This window comes from Solea senegalensis, unplaced genomic scaffold, assembly GCF_019176455.1.
Source record: "Solea senegalensis isolate Sse05_10M unplaced genomic scaffold, IFAPA_SoseM_1 scf7180000015033, whole genome shotgun sequence".
NCBI classification, from domain to species: Eukaryota; Metazoa; Chordata; class Actinopteri; order Pleuronectiformes; family Soleidae; genus Solea; species Solea senegalensis.
In genome coordinates, this window is record NW_025321201.1 from 136,848 (window position 1) to 155,515 (window position 18,668).

At 42.8% G+C, this 18,668-nt stretch overlaps 1 protein-coding gene across 1 annotated transcript; it reads left to right on the top strand.

The window, feature by feature from the left end:
* The first annotated feature begins 3,189 nt into the window (after positions 1 to 3,189).
* Positions 3,190 to 17,959, top strand: rasal3 (RAS protein activator like 3). The gene is made up of 19 exons (XM_044017054.1): positions 3,190 to 4,077; positions 6,327 to 6,457; positions 6,834 to 6,912; positions 9,145 to 9,212; positions 9,316 to 9,404; positions 9,525 to 9,651; positions 9,739 to 9,837; positions 9,910 to 10,584; positions 10,671 to 10,815; positions 10,905 to 11,049; positions 11,123 to 11,359; positions 11,702 to 11,903; positions 12,347 to 12,438; positions 12,535 to 12,648; positions 12,968 to 13,154; positions 13,245 to 13,355; positions 14,559 to 14,749; positions 16,995 to 17,079; positions 17,670 to 17,959. The coding sequence occupies exons 1-19, from the start codon at positions 3,477 to 3,479 to the stop codon at positions 17,778 to 17,780; spliced, it is 3,489 nt and encodes a 1,162-aa protein (XP_043872989.1). The 5' UTR covers positions 3,190 to 3,476; the 3' UTR covers positions 17,781 to 17,959.
* Positions 17,960 to 18,668: the final 709 nt, after the last annotated feature.

The window sequence follows — 18,668 nt, forward strand, 5'->3', positions numbered from 1 at the left end:
TTACTGTAATGTCATTATCACACACACACGCACACACATACATTTTAACATTGAAGTGCAGTGCCCTCTACTGGGTGATGGTTGCAGTTACGTCACCAGTCTTATGAGATATGTGTGACTGCTGAGATCTATGATAACGTCTCATCACTTCCTCTTCTTCTGTTTTTATGTTGAATTTGCATTTATTTCACGGGTCATTCTGGGATGTCTGATGTCAGGTGGAGTCTGTGTTACTTTAACTTTCATCACTTTGTCCTCACTAACATTTATTCAGTTTAACTTATTTAATTATCACATGTCACTAAAAATAATTAAATACACTTTAAATGACCAACAGTTGAGATTTAGGACGAAATTACTTATGAAATAGTGTTCAAATTAAATCCTTTATTATTCACATGACACTAAAGACTTAAACACACTCTGAAATTGTTTTTTAAATGAATTATGTTCACGTTAAATTAACACCAGTTCAGTTAAATTGAACTTATTTAATAATCACACAACACTCTTACACAGTTTTAAAATTAGCTAAAATTATTAGTGTTTTTATTATTGCATTAAATTAACAACAGTTCAGATTAAGGACCAACTTCACTATAACATAATGTTAAAATTTAACTTATTTAATAATCGTATAACACTAAAATGGCTAAATACACTCTTAAATAGTCTTAAAATTAACTATTTTTGCATCAATCTCACACAAGTTGAGCTTTAGGACCAAATATCTAGTGAAATAGTGTTAAAATTCAATCCTTTATTATTCACATGACACTAAAAGAGTTAAATACACTTTTAAAATGTATTATTTTCACATTAAATTAACAACAGTTCAGATTAAGGACCAACTTCACTCTTAAAAAGTGTTATAATAGTGTTATAATTAACTTATTTAATAATCGTATAACATTAAAAGAGTTAAATACACTCTTAAATAGTGTAATAATTAACTTATTTAATAATCGTATAACATTAAAAGAGTTAAATACACTTTTAAAATGTATTATTTTCACATTAAATTAACAACAGTTCAGATTAAGGACCAACTTCACTCTTAAAAAGTGTTATAATAGTGTTATAATTAACTTATTTAATAATCGTATAACATTAAAAGAGTTAAATACACTCTTAAATAGTGTTAATAATTAACTTATTTAATAATAAGTATAACATTAAAAGAGTTAAATACACTCTTAAATAGTGTTATAATTAACTTAAAAGAGTTAAATACATTTAATAACTTATAAGATAACATTGTTAAATACATTAAATAGTACTTAATAATCGTATAACATTAAAAGAGTTAAATACACTCTAAATAGTGTTAAAATTAACTTACTTAATAATATAACATTAAAAAGTAAATACACTTAAATAGTGTAATAATTAACTTATTTAATAATGTATAACATTTTAAATAGTGTTATAATTAACTCATTTAATAATCGTATAACATTAAAAGAGTTAAATACACTCTTAAATAGTGTTATAATTAACTTATTTAATAATCGTATAACTATAAAAGAGTTAAATACACTCTTAAATAGTGTTATAATTAACTTATTTAATCGTATAACATTAAAAGAGTTAAATACACTCTTAAATAGTGTTATAATTAACTTGCTTAATAATCGTATAACATTAAAAGAGTTAAATACACTCTTAAATAGTGTAATTAATAATATTAAGAGTTAAATAACTCTTAAAAGCTTATAATAACTTATTTAATAATCATATAACTATAAAAGAGTTAAAATCTTAAATAGTGTTAATTAACTTAATAATCTTAACATTAAAAGAATAGTGTTATAATCAACTTATTTAATAATCATTATAACATTAAGAGAGTTAAATACACTCTTAAATAGTGTTATAATTAACTTATTTAATAATCGTATAACATTAAAAGAGTTAAATACAGTCTTAAATAGTGTTATAATTAACTTATTTAATAATCGTATAACTATAAAAGAGTTAAATACACTCTTAAATAGTGTTATAATTAACTTATTTAATAATCGTATAACATTAAAAGAGTTAAATACACTCTTAAATAGTGTTATAATTAACTTATTTAATAATCGTATAACATTAAAAGAGTTAAATACACTCTTAAATAGTGTTATAATTAACTTATTTAATAATCATATAACTATAAAAGAGTTAAATACACTCTTAAATAGCGTTATAATTAACTTATTTAATAATCGTATAACATTAAAAGAGTTAAATGCACTCTGGTTCTAGTTTTAATTGTGATTAAATCAACACTATTCTAGTGTCTGATTGATTTATTGATTGATTGATTGATGGTTTGGGGTCACACCGTGGTGCAGTGGCTGGCATTGTGGCCTCACAGCAAAACCGGTTTGGATCCCGGTTTCGACCGAGGAGTTTAAAGACGTGCAGAGGTGAACTGAGAGTGAGTGGATGTTTGTCCTGACCATCACAGCCGACCTCTGTGACCTCTGTGACCACATACACACAAACAGCAGCTTAAATGATCCGAGACTAGAAGTCGTTGTCCACTGTTCTCTCACCGTGCTGCAGCTGTGTGTGAGCAGAGCACAGGAAGTGGTTTTTCAGAGTCTGACTGATCCAACCTAACACGGCAGGAAGTGCAGCCTCTTCTTTTTTTTTTTTTTTTTATTTGACAGGAAACTGATTTTCTTACAGTCGATGAACGGTCCGTGCTCCTGCAGCTGCAGCGACAGCAGACGCGGCTTCACTGCTCCGGCTGTGTCCTCAAAAGTCACATAAAAAAACAGAGGAGCAGTTTGTGAGTTTGTGAAATGGAGGCAAAACAAACACACGCGGTTTCAGTTGAGGTGAAACAGCAGAACCTCAGGTTTTAACCCTGAGTGTTCACGTGGCACAGATCTGTGCCGCAGTTGCGCCCTCGGTAAATTGCCTATAAAAATCAGATTATTATAATTATTAGTGATCTTTTAGACCCATAATCACTGTCACGGTCACTGAGGTCTTGTTGGACCGAGATACAAGACGTCAGTGAACCAAAACTGCCAGGGTCTAAAAACCTTTGACGTTGGTCGACTGTTTGCTGCAGAGACACATTTGCACTGGTTAGAAATTAAAGGCTGAATTCTTCAAGAACTCCTGGTTCCATGTGAAAAACCGTCGATGCAGAAGCAGAACAGGAAGTGAAGAGGTGAAGGAAGTATTTGGTGAGAACACAGTGAGAGTTCTGTCAGTCGGTGAACTTCTCTGTCACCTAATGAGGAAGCAAAGAGGAGTTTGAGGCGCTGCAGCAGATGAAACCACAGAGCAGAGGCAGAGCATCGACAACTGCTGCGTCTGCAAGACAGGAAACGAGAGACGCAAGAGAGAGAAGTTTTGTCCTCCTCTTTACAGGCGACAAACTCCGCAGAGAAGCACACGACGTCTCCCGAGGAGGTTTTTCTGAACCTTCTTTGATGCGACCTGAAGAGAAAAGGCAGGAAGTTTGAGTCGAAATGGGCACTGAGGAGAAAGATTCAGAGTCTGCAGCTCAGCTCGGATCATCAGAGACGGAAAAAGAGTGTCCTGTTGAGACGCCACCAGGACAAACATCAGACGCCTCCGACCCTCTTAACACCTACCGCTGGCACACGGGCTCCAAAGGAACCCTGAATGAAGGAGAAGCAGCAGCAGCTTCTCCTTCATCGACCATGGATAAGATCCAGAAGGCCTCCACCAACAAGTGGAACAAGATGCAGAACTGGCGCAAGGCCTTGAGCGAGGACACCGGGGACAAGAACTCGTCTGGTGGGAAAAGTGGAGACGGAGGAAAGCCCGACAAAGGCAGGAAGAACCCGTTCAGACGGGCAATGTCCGAACCTCCGGGCTCACTGTTCTCAGTCTTGTCTCCGTCCTCCAGTGCAGGCAGCTCGGCTCACGCGGCGGCGTCTTCGTCCTCAGCCGCCGCCGCCGCAGACGCCTCGGGCGTCTCCACTGCAGACGCGTCGCAGAGAGCAGGAGGAGGAATGCTGCTGAAGAAGTACCTCAGGACGGTGTCCCAGAAGCTCAAGAGGCCCAGGCTGCAGAGTCGGAACAGCGCCTCGGCTTTGCTTCCAGGTACGGCCACGGAACCTTTAAAGTTCCAACACACATGATTTATTCATTCATTTCTGTTTTTAACGAGCTGGGTTTTCGTGGGTGGAGTCAGTTTCAGGACCGTTGCTTTCTTTATCATTTAAGCATCAGCGTTAATATCATGAACCAACACTGTCTCGTCGTAACCTTCATTCTCGATGCAGCGCCCCCTCAGGCGAGGACGGGAATATGTTATTTAAAAGGTTCTGTTGGTTTCACTGAAAAGCTTGGACCGGCTGAATGCGACACCCAAACCAGTCTAGCGGAGACAAACCGCTACAGTCGGGAGGCGGGGATAATGGAACATGTCAGACATCAGGGGGCGGGGATAACTGACCATGTCTGACACCAGGGGGCGGGACAATTGAACACGCCTGACCTCAGGGGCGGATAACTGACCATGTCTGACATCAGGGGGGGGACAACTGAACACATCTGACATCAGGGGGGATAACTGAACACTGACATCAGGGGGGATAACTGAACATGTCTGACATCAGGGGGCGGGGATAACTGAACACATCTGACATCAGGGGGCGGGGATAACTGAACACGTCTGACATCAGGAACAATCAGAGGAGGGAAAACAAAACTAAAGTACAAATATTAGAGTGTAAACCGCCAAAATGGAGGCCAAAATTAAAAATGGCCGACTTCCTGTTGAGTTGAGGCCATGGTTGCGGTCAACTTTTTTCTTCATCTTGGTCGATAACATCTTCACGCCCTTGAGCAACACACGGCTCTGGGAACTATGCCAATATCGCATTTTGGCCAGACCTGATCTCTGTGCCCAGTTTTAGAGTTTTCAGCAACGTCAACGCCCTCAAAAATTACCTGAACGACACGGTTTAGGTTTGTGACAGGAAACGTTTGGGCCCCTGTCATTCGTGGCTCGGGTCCTCATAATAATAATGATAATAATAATAATCCATCCATCATCTACCGCTTTATCCTCCACCAAAGGGTCACGGGGGGTGCTATGCCAATCTCAGCTACATGGGGCGATAGGCGGGGTACACCCTGGACAGTTGGACAGTCCATCGCAGGGCCACACACACACATAGAGACAAACAACCATTCACTCTCACACTCACTCCTATGGTTAATTTAGAGTGTCCAATTTAACTAATCCCCACATTGCATGTTTTTGGACTGTGGGAGGAAGCCGGAGAACCCGGAGAGAACCCACGCACACACGGGTAATAATAATAATAATAATAACAACAACAACAACAATAATAAAAGTGAGCTCTTGAAGTAACACCATTATCGCAGTAGAACAGCGCTTCACCTGTCAGAAATAAGAACATGAACAACCGAACACACAAATGCAAAAATGTGTGTGAAGTACATGAAACAACGTCATGAAAACGTTTCAGGAACGCTCAGTGATAGCATCAGCAGCAGCAGCAACAGCAGCAGCAGCAACAGCAGCAGCATCATCATCAGCAGCAGCAGCTCCACAGATGTGGGAGATAAAATGCCATAATGAGCCGATACTAACATGTGACCTCTGTAGGTCAAAGTTCAAAAGACTTCAAACGTTCATCTGCAACATTTAGCAAACGTGTTGTCTCAGAGGAGTCTGGTGGATTTAGTGAACGACAATGAAACTGTTGTTTTAATCAGATTCTAGCCGGCGTCCAATAGTGTTGGTGTCTTCATGTCCTCTGATTGGACGGTCAAAGGTCAAAGGAGTCACAGTGGCTGAAGGAGAAGAAATCCATTTGATCGCAAAATTACTGACAAAGCCACGAAGTGTCCTACACCTGTCCTCAGGCTGTCCTACACCGGTCCTCAGGCTGTCCTACACCTGTCCTCAGGCTGTCCTACATCCTCAGGCTCCTCAGGCTGTCACCTGTCCTCAGGGTCTCAGGCTGTCCTACACCCTCAGTCCACACCTGTCCTCAGGCTGTCCTACACCTGTCCTCAGGCTGTCCTACACCAGTCCTCAGGCTGTCCTATACCGTCCTCAGGCTGTCCACACCTGTCCTCAGGCTGTCCTACATGGGTCCTCAGGCTGTCCTCTGTCCTCAGGCTGTCCTGTCCTCAGGCTGTCCTACCGGTCCTCAGGCTGTCCTACACCTGTCCCCACCTGTCCTCAGGCTGTCCTACACCGGTCCTCAGGCTGTCCTACATCGGTCCTCAGGCTGTCCTACACCTGTCCTCAGGTTGTCCTCCGCTGCTCCCTTGCAGTGATTAATCTTCATGTTTGTGTGTGTGTGTCTCAGACATGGACGAGGTCAACCCGCCGTCTGAGCTGCCTCGACTACACTGGCCTCAACCACAGGAGGTTCCTCTGTGGGACATTAGCAAGTGTGTCCTCGAGGAAGGACAGATTCTCATATCACCAGAGGAGGAGGTACACACACACACACGCACACACACACACACACACACACACACACACACACACACACACCAACTTCCCTTGTGGTTCATCAAGTGTATTACACCTGCAGGCTACTGCATAAACCCAGGTAAAGGCCGGGATATCATTACTATCCTGGCTGGAGTTAGCCTGACTCGGTAGCACAAAAGTAGGATAAGCTAACACGAGTTACCGTGGAGATTTATTCTCTGTAGCTAGCCTGTTAATCCTGATGATGCATACGTTTGGTCAGCTGTTAATCTGGCTGGAAATAAATGTGTTTTGTTGTGGGTGTGGTTTACTTTCACTGTCCCACACTCATGTCCACAAGTGCATTTAATGTTGTGTGTGTGTGTGTGTGTGTCAGCCAACGATGTGGACCCGAAACCGTTTCAGCAGTTGCCTGTCCAACATCAGCATGCAGAACCTTGTGGACATTGACGCAGGTTAAATTACACACACACACACACACCCACACGCACACACACACACACACAATCCCTAAATCTTAATCTTAACCTTAACCCTAAAAGTAAGTCTAACCCATAAACAGCCGTTTTTATGCAGTGACAGGAAGTGAGGACAGTGTCTCCACTTCCTGTGGTTTTTAGGTTTTCTGGTCCTCACAAAGCACATAAACAAGTATACACACACACACACACACAGACTGGTGGAGGCTTCTGGCTTGAAAAGTAAAGCCTTCAGGATGGAAGTAGCTGTTAGCCACCAGGGGGCGACTCCATAAGAGTCATAATCTCAGTAAATGTTTACATGCGACAAATATATAGATCTATAGATCTATATCTATCTATAGATCTATAGATCTATAGATAGATATATATACATACATATATACAGTGGGTACGGAAAGTATTCAGACCACTTTAAATGTTTCACTCTTTGTTTCATTGCAGCCATTTGCTAAAATCAAAAAAGTTCATGTTATTTCTCATTAATGTTCACTCAGCACCACATCTTGACAAAACAAAAACAGAAATGTAGAAATGTTTGCAAATGTATTAAAAAAGAAAAAGTGAAATATCACATGGTCATAAGTATTCAGAGCCTTTGCTCAGTATTGAGTAGAAGCTCCTTTTGAGCTCGTACAGCCATGAGTCTTCTTGAGAATGATGCAACAAGTTCTTCACACCTGGATTTGAGGATCCTCTGACATTCTTCCTTGCAGATCCTCTCCAGTTCTGTCAGGTTGGATGGTGAACGTTAGTGGACAGACAAGTTCAGGTCTCTCCAGAGATGATCTTTTTTGATTTTAGCAAATGGCTGCAATGAAACAAAGAGTGAAACATTTAAAGGGGTCTGAATACTTTCCGTACCCACTGTATATATATATATATATACATACTGTACACAGAGATTTACACACACATGAATAAAAATGCAACTCTAACTCTGCAGAGAGTCACACAGGAAATAGCTGAAAGTTAATGCGTGCGAGTCACTGTCAAATTGCTTCCTTTACGTTTTTTTCGTTGTTGTTGAGGAAGATGGCATCGCCCCTTGTGTGATCTATGACAGAGACAGAGAGGGAGACAGGATACAGTCAGTCGTAGCTCTGCTGTTCTGCTCAGAAGGAAAATGTGTTGGGCTGCACTTTGACAGCAAGAAGAAGAAAGACTGAGGCAGGAGTAACAAGACTGAGACACCTGCAGACTAAATGATGGGATTCAGACGCTGGTTTGTGTGTGGTGGGGCTCTGGGTAAGCTAAGGACTCCTCCTCTTAACACATGTCTTCACACGTGTGATGTCTGTTTTTACTACAAACAAAGACAAACGCACATTTTGGGTTTTGCACCACATGATACATTTCCACCGTCTTTCTCAGGTTAGTTTTTTAGGTCAGAAAACTGTGTGATGTCTCTGAACAGAACTGGTTTTAGGTTGCATTTTCCAAAAGTACCTCTGAACCCATTTGGTTATTTCCATCATGATCACATGACCGCACCACTTGAAAGCTCCATGTTCACATATTTATTCAGCACCAGAATTTACCTTGAGACCCTAAATGAACATTGTCTTTGAACTGACTAACAATTCTCTCATGAACTTTGGCAGAAAGTGGTTTTGGTGGCTGCTCCTTTAATGTCCAATAGCCTTCAACACTTATCTGATTCCAGGGAACCTGCAAATCGTGGAACCTTCCAGAACAGCGCTACTTGTATAACCTTATCAGTAAATTACCACCTGAAGGCTCGATGTTCACGCACATTCACCGTTGACACCGTTAGTTATTTCACGTTTTTGTACTGTAGATGGTGAAAGGCTAAATACTTTGTAATCTTACGCTGACTAACAATTCTCTCCTGACGTTTGGCACAAAGCGGTGAGCCATGACCCATTCTTACTTGCGAACACTATGTATTTGGTGGATGCGCCTTTAATATCTAACATTCCTATACTTTTACCTGTTGCTAGGTAACCTGCTAATTGTGAACCCTTCCAGAACAGTGCGACTCGTACAACTGTTCAAACTGTCCAAACTTATTTTCTTTGTACTTTTATCTGTTAAACAAACAAGTGACAGAACATGAAAACTTCACAGAAAACAGCTCCACCTAAAACCCACATCCTGTATGGGCTAATCCGATTGCTAATATTTCAACACAGGCTAATGTTTTGAGAGTGTGAGTTTTTAATAAAAGATTTGTTTTGCACTCAGAATGTAGTCCCGACCATGTGGGCCTGTCAGGTGGTCCTCGACCAAAGAGCCAAGACGGTGGTGTGAGGGTGAGTATTTCACCCAAGAGATAACAATCCGTCTGCTTGCTCCATTTCCTGTTGATGTTATGCAGAACATAATTGCCGTCAAACTTGCACTCGTCACTGATAGGCACTCATCAAGCGACGGATTCAGGAGAATAGGGCCAAGAGGAATAGCAACACCCAGCCAAACTCCATCGGCCTGATCAAAGGAAGCAGGTACAGTACGCTGTGGGGTGATTGTCTTCAAGAACCACAAATGTTCATTCATTCATTCATTCATTCTCTCATTCATGTGATTTTCATATGTTGCACTTGACATTTTCTACTTTTTTGAAGGTATGGTTCCCGGGAGTCTGTGTCAATCCCAGTCAATCCACTGGAGAGTCTGGATCTGAGTGCAGACATCACCACTGTCATCCGGCCAGTCCACAGCTCCATTTTGGGGGAAAAGTACTGCTTTGAGGTACTCTTTGACTTAAAATGATGTCCTCCATTTTGTCCAAAAAAGGAAGAAAGAATCTGACAGTATTAATGATTAATGTACCTACAGGTGATCAATTCTGAGAGCACCCACTGCTTTGGCTGCTCCTCAGCTGCTGAACGTGACCGATGGATTGAAGACCTAAGACGGGCTGCCCAGCCCAATAAGGTAATTAGCCATTTATTTTAAGAAATGTTTCACCAGAAAAGTGAATTCAAACAAAGATTTAAATGTTCACAGGACAACATTGAGCGCACAGAGAACTCGCTGTGCCTGTGGATAAATGAAGCTAAAGATCTTCCACCCAAACGGCGTTATTACTGTGAGGTACACCTAGACGGCACTCTGTTCGCCCGCACGAGCAGCCGAGCTGTGGGCAAGCCATCGAACCGCTCCAGTCTGGCAGATGGCAGTTCCACCGGGTCATCGGGAGGTGTTGGGGCCAGTGGAGGTGTGGCTGGAGGGTGTCAGCTGTTCTGGGGTGAATTCTTTGAGCTGGACAACTTGCCGTGCGTCTCCCAAATCACCTTGCATCTCTTCCGCGATGACGACCCCAAGAAAAAACGCCACTCCAAAGATGAGACCAGCCTGCATCCACTGGGCAGTATGGCTATTCCTTTAGCTGATATCCGAGGAAGGACCTATCAAGAGAAATGGTATCCGATCACTCCGTACAAGGCCTCAGGCTCAGCGGGGAGCAAAGACCTGCTGGGGGCACAGACATCCCTCCGAATTAAGGCTCGTTTCCAGAATTTGAAGGTGTTACCCATGGAGAAATACAAAGAGTTTGCAGAGTATGTGACAGTGGATTACGTGGAGATGTGCAGAAATTTGGAGCCACTTCTGAATGTCAAGGAGAAGGAAGAGCTGGCAGGTGCTCTGGTCCATGTGCTCCAGAGTATTGGCAAAGCCAAGGTGAGCAATAGGATCAAACACGATCTGAAATAAACAAAACTGTATTAATAAGCAATAAAAATCTGGACTTAATGTGTATGCTTCAGGAGTTCCTCATTGATTTGGGAAGTGCAGAGGTGGAGCGTCTTGGAGAGAGGGAAGCACTGATCTTCAGAGAGAACACACTCGCCACAAAAGCCATAGACGAATATATGAAGCTAGTTGGCCAGAAGTACCTCATTGACACACTAGGTATTGTTACTTGGTGGCTTTTTTAAAAAAAACCTTGTTGTTTGATGTTTTGTTTGTGGTGAACTGTATTGTTCTCTTTTTCATTGTAGGAGACTTCATCACTCGTCTTTATGCGTCAATGGAGAACTGTGAAGTCGATCCTCGAAAATGTCCTGCCACTGAACTGTCAAACAACCAGAAGCACTTGAAGGACGCCTGCGACGAGGTGGTGCAGAAGATTATTGAGATCCACGGGTGAGAGTTGAAAGGACATGGGGGGTTGGGAATAATTCACTGAGCTTATCTTTGACATGTTTCTTTCCCTTAGACCTTTTCCTGAAGAGTTACACAAAATCTTCTCCAGTTGGATGGAGCTGTGTGAGGACCGGAGCAGACCAGAGATTGGCCAGCGTCTGATCTCAGCTTCTCTCTTCCTGCGCTTCTTATGTCCTGCTATCCTCAGTCCCTCTCTCTTTGGTCTGACACAGCCATATCCAGAAACAAACACCCTGCGGACCCTCACGTTAACTGCCAAAGTCATCCAGAATTTAGCCAACTTCACCTTGTGAGCAGCCTTGCACCTGGACAGACACTTTTACACAAATCTTGTGACTCAATCGTTTACATGACCAGCTCAAAGAAATTCATATTTTAGTTTTTAGTTTGAAACGGTACCAATTGTGGCGGTAAAATTGCTAACTAGTAAAACAGAGGTGGCCACAAATCATTCACTAAATTGATTCCGTGCTGCTCCTTGTATTCTGACAGTTGTGCAACTTAATGCCATCGTTGAGCTACAACCTTAGCTGGCATGAAAACGTATTTAGTGACAAGTATTTTCAAATATTGTAGGAATAAATGATGTGATGTGAATGGAAAAAAAATTTAATTGTTTGTTGTGATTTAGGTTTGGTGAGAAGGAAGAGTACATGCTTTTTATGAATGAATTCCTGGAGCAGCACTGGAATGGAATGAGGGGTTTTCTCCAAACAGTGTCCAGTCTTGACACCGAAATCCCCATGACCTCTTTCGATGGCTACGTGGATTTGCCTCTGCGCCTGGCCGTGCTCCACGGCCTACTGGTTGACATCATCCATCTCAAGGATCAGGTAAGGTGGAAAACCTCTGGCTCTCGTTGGGTAATTAGTTTAGTACTTTCTTAGTCGTAATACAGAATTCCCAGTCTTTGAGAACCTATTTGGAGACTCAGAGTCTAAAGTTGTATAAAGCATACACAGTCAAATTTGCATTGTTAGAGTAACACTAAAACAGTGAATTTGAGCTAAATGCTAATGAGGACCAAATATACAATAGAATAGTGTTAAATTTAACTAATTCAGAGTGTGTTTGGTCCTAATAGGTATTGGTGGTAAATTGACACTTTTGTTGTGACTTTAACACTTTCTGTGTAGTTTGTCATAAACTTAAAGTATATATAGTAAATCTGACAGACGATACTTGCTTCCTCGGGTGCATCAAACACTGAAGATACCAGAAACTTATTTAGCCTTCTTTACTCAGAAGGGTCTCACATGCAGCTTGTCTTTCTCAGGACACTATTGACAAGCTGGACCCGCTGCCATCCATTCTGAACCAGATAACAGAGTCACTTGGTCCTGAGGCACCACGGATCATGGTTAGAAGGTACATTGAGAGCCTAGATCAGATCTCACTTGTTAGCGAAACATGATCTTGAACATGGTGTTGTTTCATGTTGTCTAAGCAGTTTCCTTCTTGCAGCAATCCAGGACAAGTCAAGCCAATGTATGTTCCTCCTAAAGACTTGGGCAAATACAGTCCTCACCAATCGTCCCTCCAGCAGCTTCCTGTGGAGGCCAAAGGCATACGAGACGGGTACGTTGAGTCACATTTTCACTGCAATATACCAGGAACCTTTTCAAGGAACTCAAGGATCCTCCAGGCCGTTGTCTCAGTTTACAACCTGGTGAAAGACCAGATTAAACAAATGATTGTGATAATGAGTGAATAGCCCTGTCCACCAAGCAGTGGTTGTGAACGAGTATAGACAACCACAATGTTTGACAACCACAATGTTTGCCACAGAACTGACAATATGCACGGAAAGTCACCTCCACTAAAATATAAGCAAACTCCTTTACTTCCACTCAGTTGTCATTAAGGGGAATAATACATTTATACATTTATTCAAAAGGGACGTTCGGACTCGGAAGAACACAAAAGAGAGGACACCAATCAAAAGGACCCACAGTGCTCCGCACCGACCCACTGGTCATGCCAAACGTGCCCTAAAGCGGCAGACGAGTTCTGAAGCTCTGCCGACGACCGACCACGAACAAGAGATGGAGACCAACCAACCACTGATCTCGCCACCAAATACTGTGAGCATTGTTACTTTGGCACCAGCAGGTCATGTGCCCATGTCACTAAAATCTGGTTGTCTTGTGTCCGAATGTTTTGTCTTATTTCAGAGTGCCAGTCTCAAACGTACACATCAACCAGTTCCCTGGATCAAAAACAGCCTCAGTAAGGAATCAAGTGAGATGAAGACTGAGAACGAGCAGATCAACCTACTGGACAGGGTGAGGCGAACAAAGCTGCCTTTTTAAACGTCCAGTGCATAAGAATTAGTGACTGACACCTGTCAAAAAGCACTCAACACCTTTTACCTATTGAAATATCTGGACCTGTGGGATTGAGTGGGCTTTAATTTTTAAAATAAAAAGAACCCTTTAGCCACAAGGTATAGGAGCCACAAATCCTACTCTGGCAACTGGAATACTGCAATTTACTGTTCAGCCTTTTACAGATATTTCAATAGGTGAAAAATGATATTGTGTCATAATGGATCATTACAAATCTTTAACAACAGTAGTTTCCAATCATATGCATAAACCAGAATCCATCCCAACCAAAGACATACCTTTACTATTACCACAGACTTGATCTATAGTTGTGTGTTATGATGACTTAAGGGCCACGCGGTTGCTGTAGTGGTTAGCGCTCTTGCCTTTGCAGCAAGAAGACCTGGCTGCCAACCGGGGCTCGAACAACGGTCTTCCTGCATGGAGTTAGCATGTTCTCCCCGTGTGTGCGTAGGTTCTTCAACTTCCTCCCACAGTCCAAAAACATGCAAACATGTGTGAGAGTGAATGGTGGTTTGTCTCTGTGTGTGACCCTGCGATGGACTGGCCACGCGTCCAGGGTGGGACTCCGCCTATATGTCAGCTGAGATTTGGCACATTTCGAGATACAGCTGTAACAAACTGTACGTGCTCCAGCTGATCCAAATCACTTTCTGGCACAAGCTCTTCTTTCCCAAGTGTGTCAGGAAGAGGTCTTCGCATACCAGAAAGGGTTTAATCTTTTGTTTAGCTTAAAAAAAAAATGCTCTGGCTGTTTAATCTGCTCAGGCTGCCAGATAAATATCACGGAACAAGATGGCGGCCGCCATTAAGCAAGGCCTTTGCCTAAAGTGCACATAGAATCTTAATTTTAAGGCTCCAAAAAATCCTGGCCCACCAGCATCAGTATCTGGCCTGGCAGATGATTGAAAAAAATCACACTTCTTTTAAAAGGTTTTTTATATGATTTGATATTTGTACAAAATTGGAAACTTTCGATTACAATAAGAAAAGTTTTGTTTACAAATTTACTTGCCGACCCCTGAAATAAACCCTCCTCAGTGTTTGACACTGGAGGTTTAATTTAGTGAGCCCTGGTCATGTGGTGCACCGTGATATCGTCAGATTTCACAACATGCCGGTCTGTGACGTCCTCATCAGCACGGCCAGGAGCTGTCGGAGTTGCGTCTGGGGATAGAGCAGGTGACGGAGCGGGAGCTGGACATGGCGAAACGCCTGGAGGACTTCATCATCCAAAGCCAGGACCAGAATGCAATGCTGCTGGCTGAGGTGACCGAGCTGCGGAGCATGCTGGCTCTGCGGGAGGAGCAGCTCACCAGCGCCACCTTCAGGTAACACCATGGAATTGAACGGCCGGATCAGTAAATGCAGTCATTGCCCAAGCAATTATATATGTTTATGAGCAGAACATCTCGATACTGGAGTTGTTTGGGTTCAGTTTGTCGTCCTGGAGACTCACTGCCCTGCATGTTTTACAGGTTTACTTGCTCCAACATACCTGATCCAAATAAATGGGTCATTATCAGTGCTTGCTGAGGACCTGACCATTTGAATCAGGTGTGTTGGAGCAAGGAAAAACAAAACATGCAGGGCAGTGGGTCCAGAGGACCAGGACTGAGAAACCCTGACCTACATGGCCTAATAATATCAAAAGAGCAGCTTGCCAGTGTTCCTATTGAGAGGTTGCTATGGCATTGACTCCCATCCATCAACGCGCAAAAAGGTTTTAGTCAGTTTTAGTTAAAACAAAGTCTTTTACGTCAAGTGAAGTATTGGAGATTGTTGTTGGGCAGAAACCTTTAATCCCAGATTTCAACTTTTCAACTCTTTTTCCAACATAGTTCAACAGTTTTTTTCATGAATTGATGCAAAAAATGAAATTTCCTCCGCCGGTGTTGTGCCGTGACCGGCTCTAGGTCAGCTTGGAAAGGCTCGGGGGATGGTGGTTTACAGCGATATCCCCCAGCCTGGACCTTGTCTCTTCCCAAGGCCACAGACATATGCACTTGCTGCGACCTCTCCCGCCCGCAGGCTGCCCCCCCTCACCGGGGGGGTTGTTGCTGGACCCGGTGGACGGGGTCCCTCTTCCCCTGGCCCGACTGTCATTCAGAGCGGACTGCCCTCAGTGCGCCCCAACACGTAAATCAGGTGCCAGGGGTCCGCGGCGATGTCGCGACCCACCTGATCCGTTTTGATTAGGTTTTAATTGACAGAAATGTGGTGCATTCTGAACGTCTGACAGAACACACGCTAACATTTACGTCCATTCTCACACACGTCTCGTCATGTTTTCGTCATCAAAGATCCACGTTTGTCTCGTTATCGTCATGACAAAAAGGGGCGTCGACAAAATAATTTCGTCATCGTTGACGGAAACAACACTGGTACCATCCTGGATTATCAGTTGAGCTTCACTGGAAACACTCGCTCTCAGCTGAGGGGCCTTGGTGTAAGTCAGTCCTGGTCCTCGGAGACCCCTGCCCTGCATGATTTAGATTCTAATGGTCAAGCTCTGCAAAGGCCTGATAACAAACCATTCATTTTGAATCAGGTGTGCTGTAGCCAATTTGACGATGACCAAATTATTTTGTTGACGCCCCTTTTTTTCATGACGATAACGAGTCGGTGACAAGATGAACATCTCATGTTTGACGACGGAAACATAACGAGACGTGTGTGAGTTTTCGTTGACGAGACGAGAATGGGCGTAAATGTCAGTGTGTGGTTTGTCAGGCGTTCAGAGTGCACGACATTTCTGCTTATTGTGCGCGTAATCTGTCAATCAAAACCTAAAAATGACTTGGTCCGTGTTTCAAGACGATTTACGCTCTTCGCCCTGGTGACGCGACACGGTCGGGGCGCACTGAGGACAGTCTGCTCCGATCGACAGTTGCGCCGGGGGCAGGCGGGCGGGAGAAGCCGAAGTGAGGGCACATGTCCGCGGCCCCGGGAAGCGGCGAGGTCCGGGCGAGGGTTCGCTGTAAACCACCTTCCAAGCCGATCTAGAGTCGGTTGCGGCGCACCACCGGTGGAGGAAATGACATGTCAAACTTATGTGTGACACTGTTGTATGATGAAGTCGGCATCAATTCATGAAAAAAACTGTTAAAAAGTGGAAATGTGGAGATTAAAGGTTTCTGCCTAACGGTAATCTCCAATACCGTTGATTGTTTATTTTATGTCCTTTCTATTTATAGAAGTTTATTTTTTACTGCCTGTTTTGCACCGTGGGTCTGAGAGGACTGCAATTTCATCTGTGCTGTATGTCGTGCATATAGTATATTTGACAAATCAAACTAAACTGACTGAAAAAAACAAAACAAACTAAAACTGACTTAAACTTTTTTGACTTTTCGTCGACTAAAACTATCACATATAGAAATGACTAAAATGTGACTAAAACTAATAAGCGTTTTAGTCCAAAAGACTCAAACTAAGACTAAATCTAGAATGGCTGCCAAAAACAACACTGGCTGTAGCAGGGCAACAAAGCATGCAGGGCATTTTTTAAATGGTGTCAAATTAGGGAGAAGCTGTTTCTGATCAAACACCTTTTCCTATGTTTGTTTGTCACAGGCTGGGTGTGATTGAGGAGGAGAGAGAGGAAGACGAGAGGAAGTTAAGCGTTGCCGTGGCTGCAGTCGATCGAATGAACGTACTGGTGAGTGTGCGGAACGCAAAATATCCACAACGGACGACAAGAAAAATCCTGCATGGCTTTAAGATGTCACTGAGATCTGAACCTGATAAATGGTGCTACAATTTTAAATATGTAATCTGGATCAGATTCAGATTAGAGTGTGAAATACCAAATTCTGCTCAAATCTGAGGAGTTTTGACGATATATACAGTAGATATTGTATGAGTAGATACTGTATGTAGATATGTGGATTTGTTGGAAGTTTTATGTTGTGATGTCATCAGTCTGTAAATTCTTACCAAACTCTAATGGGAACATACTTGGGTGATCACCACCCAGATTGGTCGGTCAAAAACTGCAGACAGGAAGTTGCAACCTCCTTGGCAGAGGTAATAACGAGACAAATACAGGTATCACTATCAGAAGCTGGGGCTGGCTCCAATCAGCAGTAACCCACTTAAGTGAGAAGTTGCAATGCAACGACAGAAGCCTCAGCCTCAGCAAGTCAAACCAGTCCAAATACACTCATAGGTGCTTCACACGTGGCCCCAAACCTCTTTGTGGAGAGCAGAGCTGATGATGAATGACGGTGGTTGTCTGTGTGCTCACAGGAGGAACAGTTTGCAGGAATGCTGAGGGATCTTCACCAGCTCAGCGAGGTCTACAACAGCAGCCCAAGCAACGCGCAGCGTCCTGACAAGCAGCACATCAACAGCACCTGAGCCACGACAGCTTTCAGTCTCGCAGATTTTTTATCGCGTAAAATAAACTTAACATCTAAGAAGGAAACGTGTGCGCGAGCAAACTGTGAAACCACAGAAATGGTCTGTATGTCAGCTTTTACTGTATCTCAGCTACACAAAAACCTTTCAGATAAATCAAATAAATTCAGCTGATTCTCTTTTCTTCTCCGTGTCATTATTAAGTGTAGCAGTGATGGTGATTTTTATTTATTTAATTCTTTTTTAAATAAACCTCGTAATTGGAACAGGATCTGGAACCTTCAACTGCAGGACAGGAACAGACTGAAGTGGATCTGGCACCTCAAGCAGATATGTTTAAATTAAATAAAACTTATTGCTGTTATTTTAAAACATAAACACATCAATCTTAACTAAAAGTTTGGGAAAAATCTGCTAATTTGTTTTGGGACCCTAAAAAAATCTTCAGCGATCCATCTGTGGGTCCCGACCCAGCCTTTGAGAAACACTGACCTAGATCTATAACCCTAACCTTATCCATAATGTTCATGGCTGGCTACATTTGGGACGGATGGGACTGGATGTGGAGGATGTGGAGGATGTGTACATATTCACGTTCATGACGATCGGAATGCTCTCCCTGGGATGGGGAACGTTCCTGCAACACCGCGACCTGGGAAAGATCGGCAACGACATGACCAATGAATTGGTGAATGTGAAGGTGGAAAGCGCAATAACAAAGAGAGCCATGGTTGGGCTGCGCTCCGACGTGTCCGCAACCCTCGAGCACGTGAAAAGAATGGAGAAGCAAAGCGAGGCGAATCCCACGGATGAGATGGACGACGAAAGGGAAATAAAAAAAATAAAAAAATGATGCATTGACTTCTATTGATTGGATTATTTTGTGAC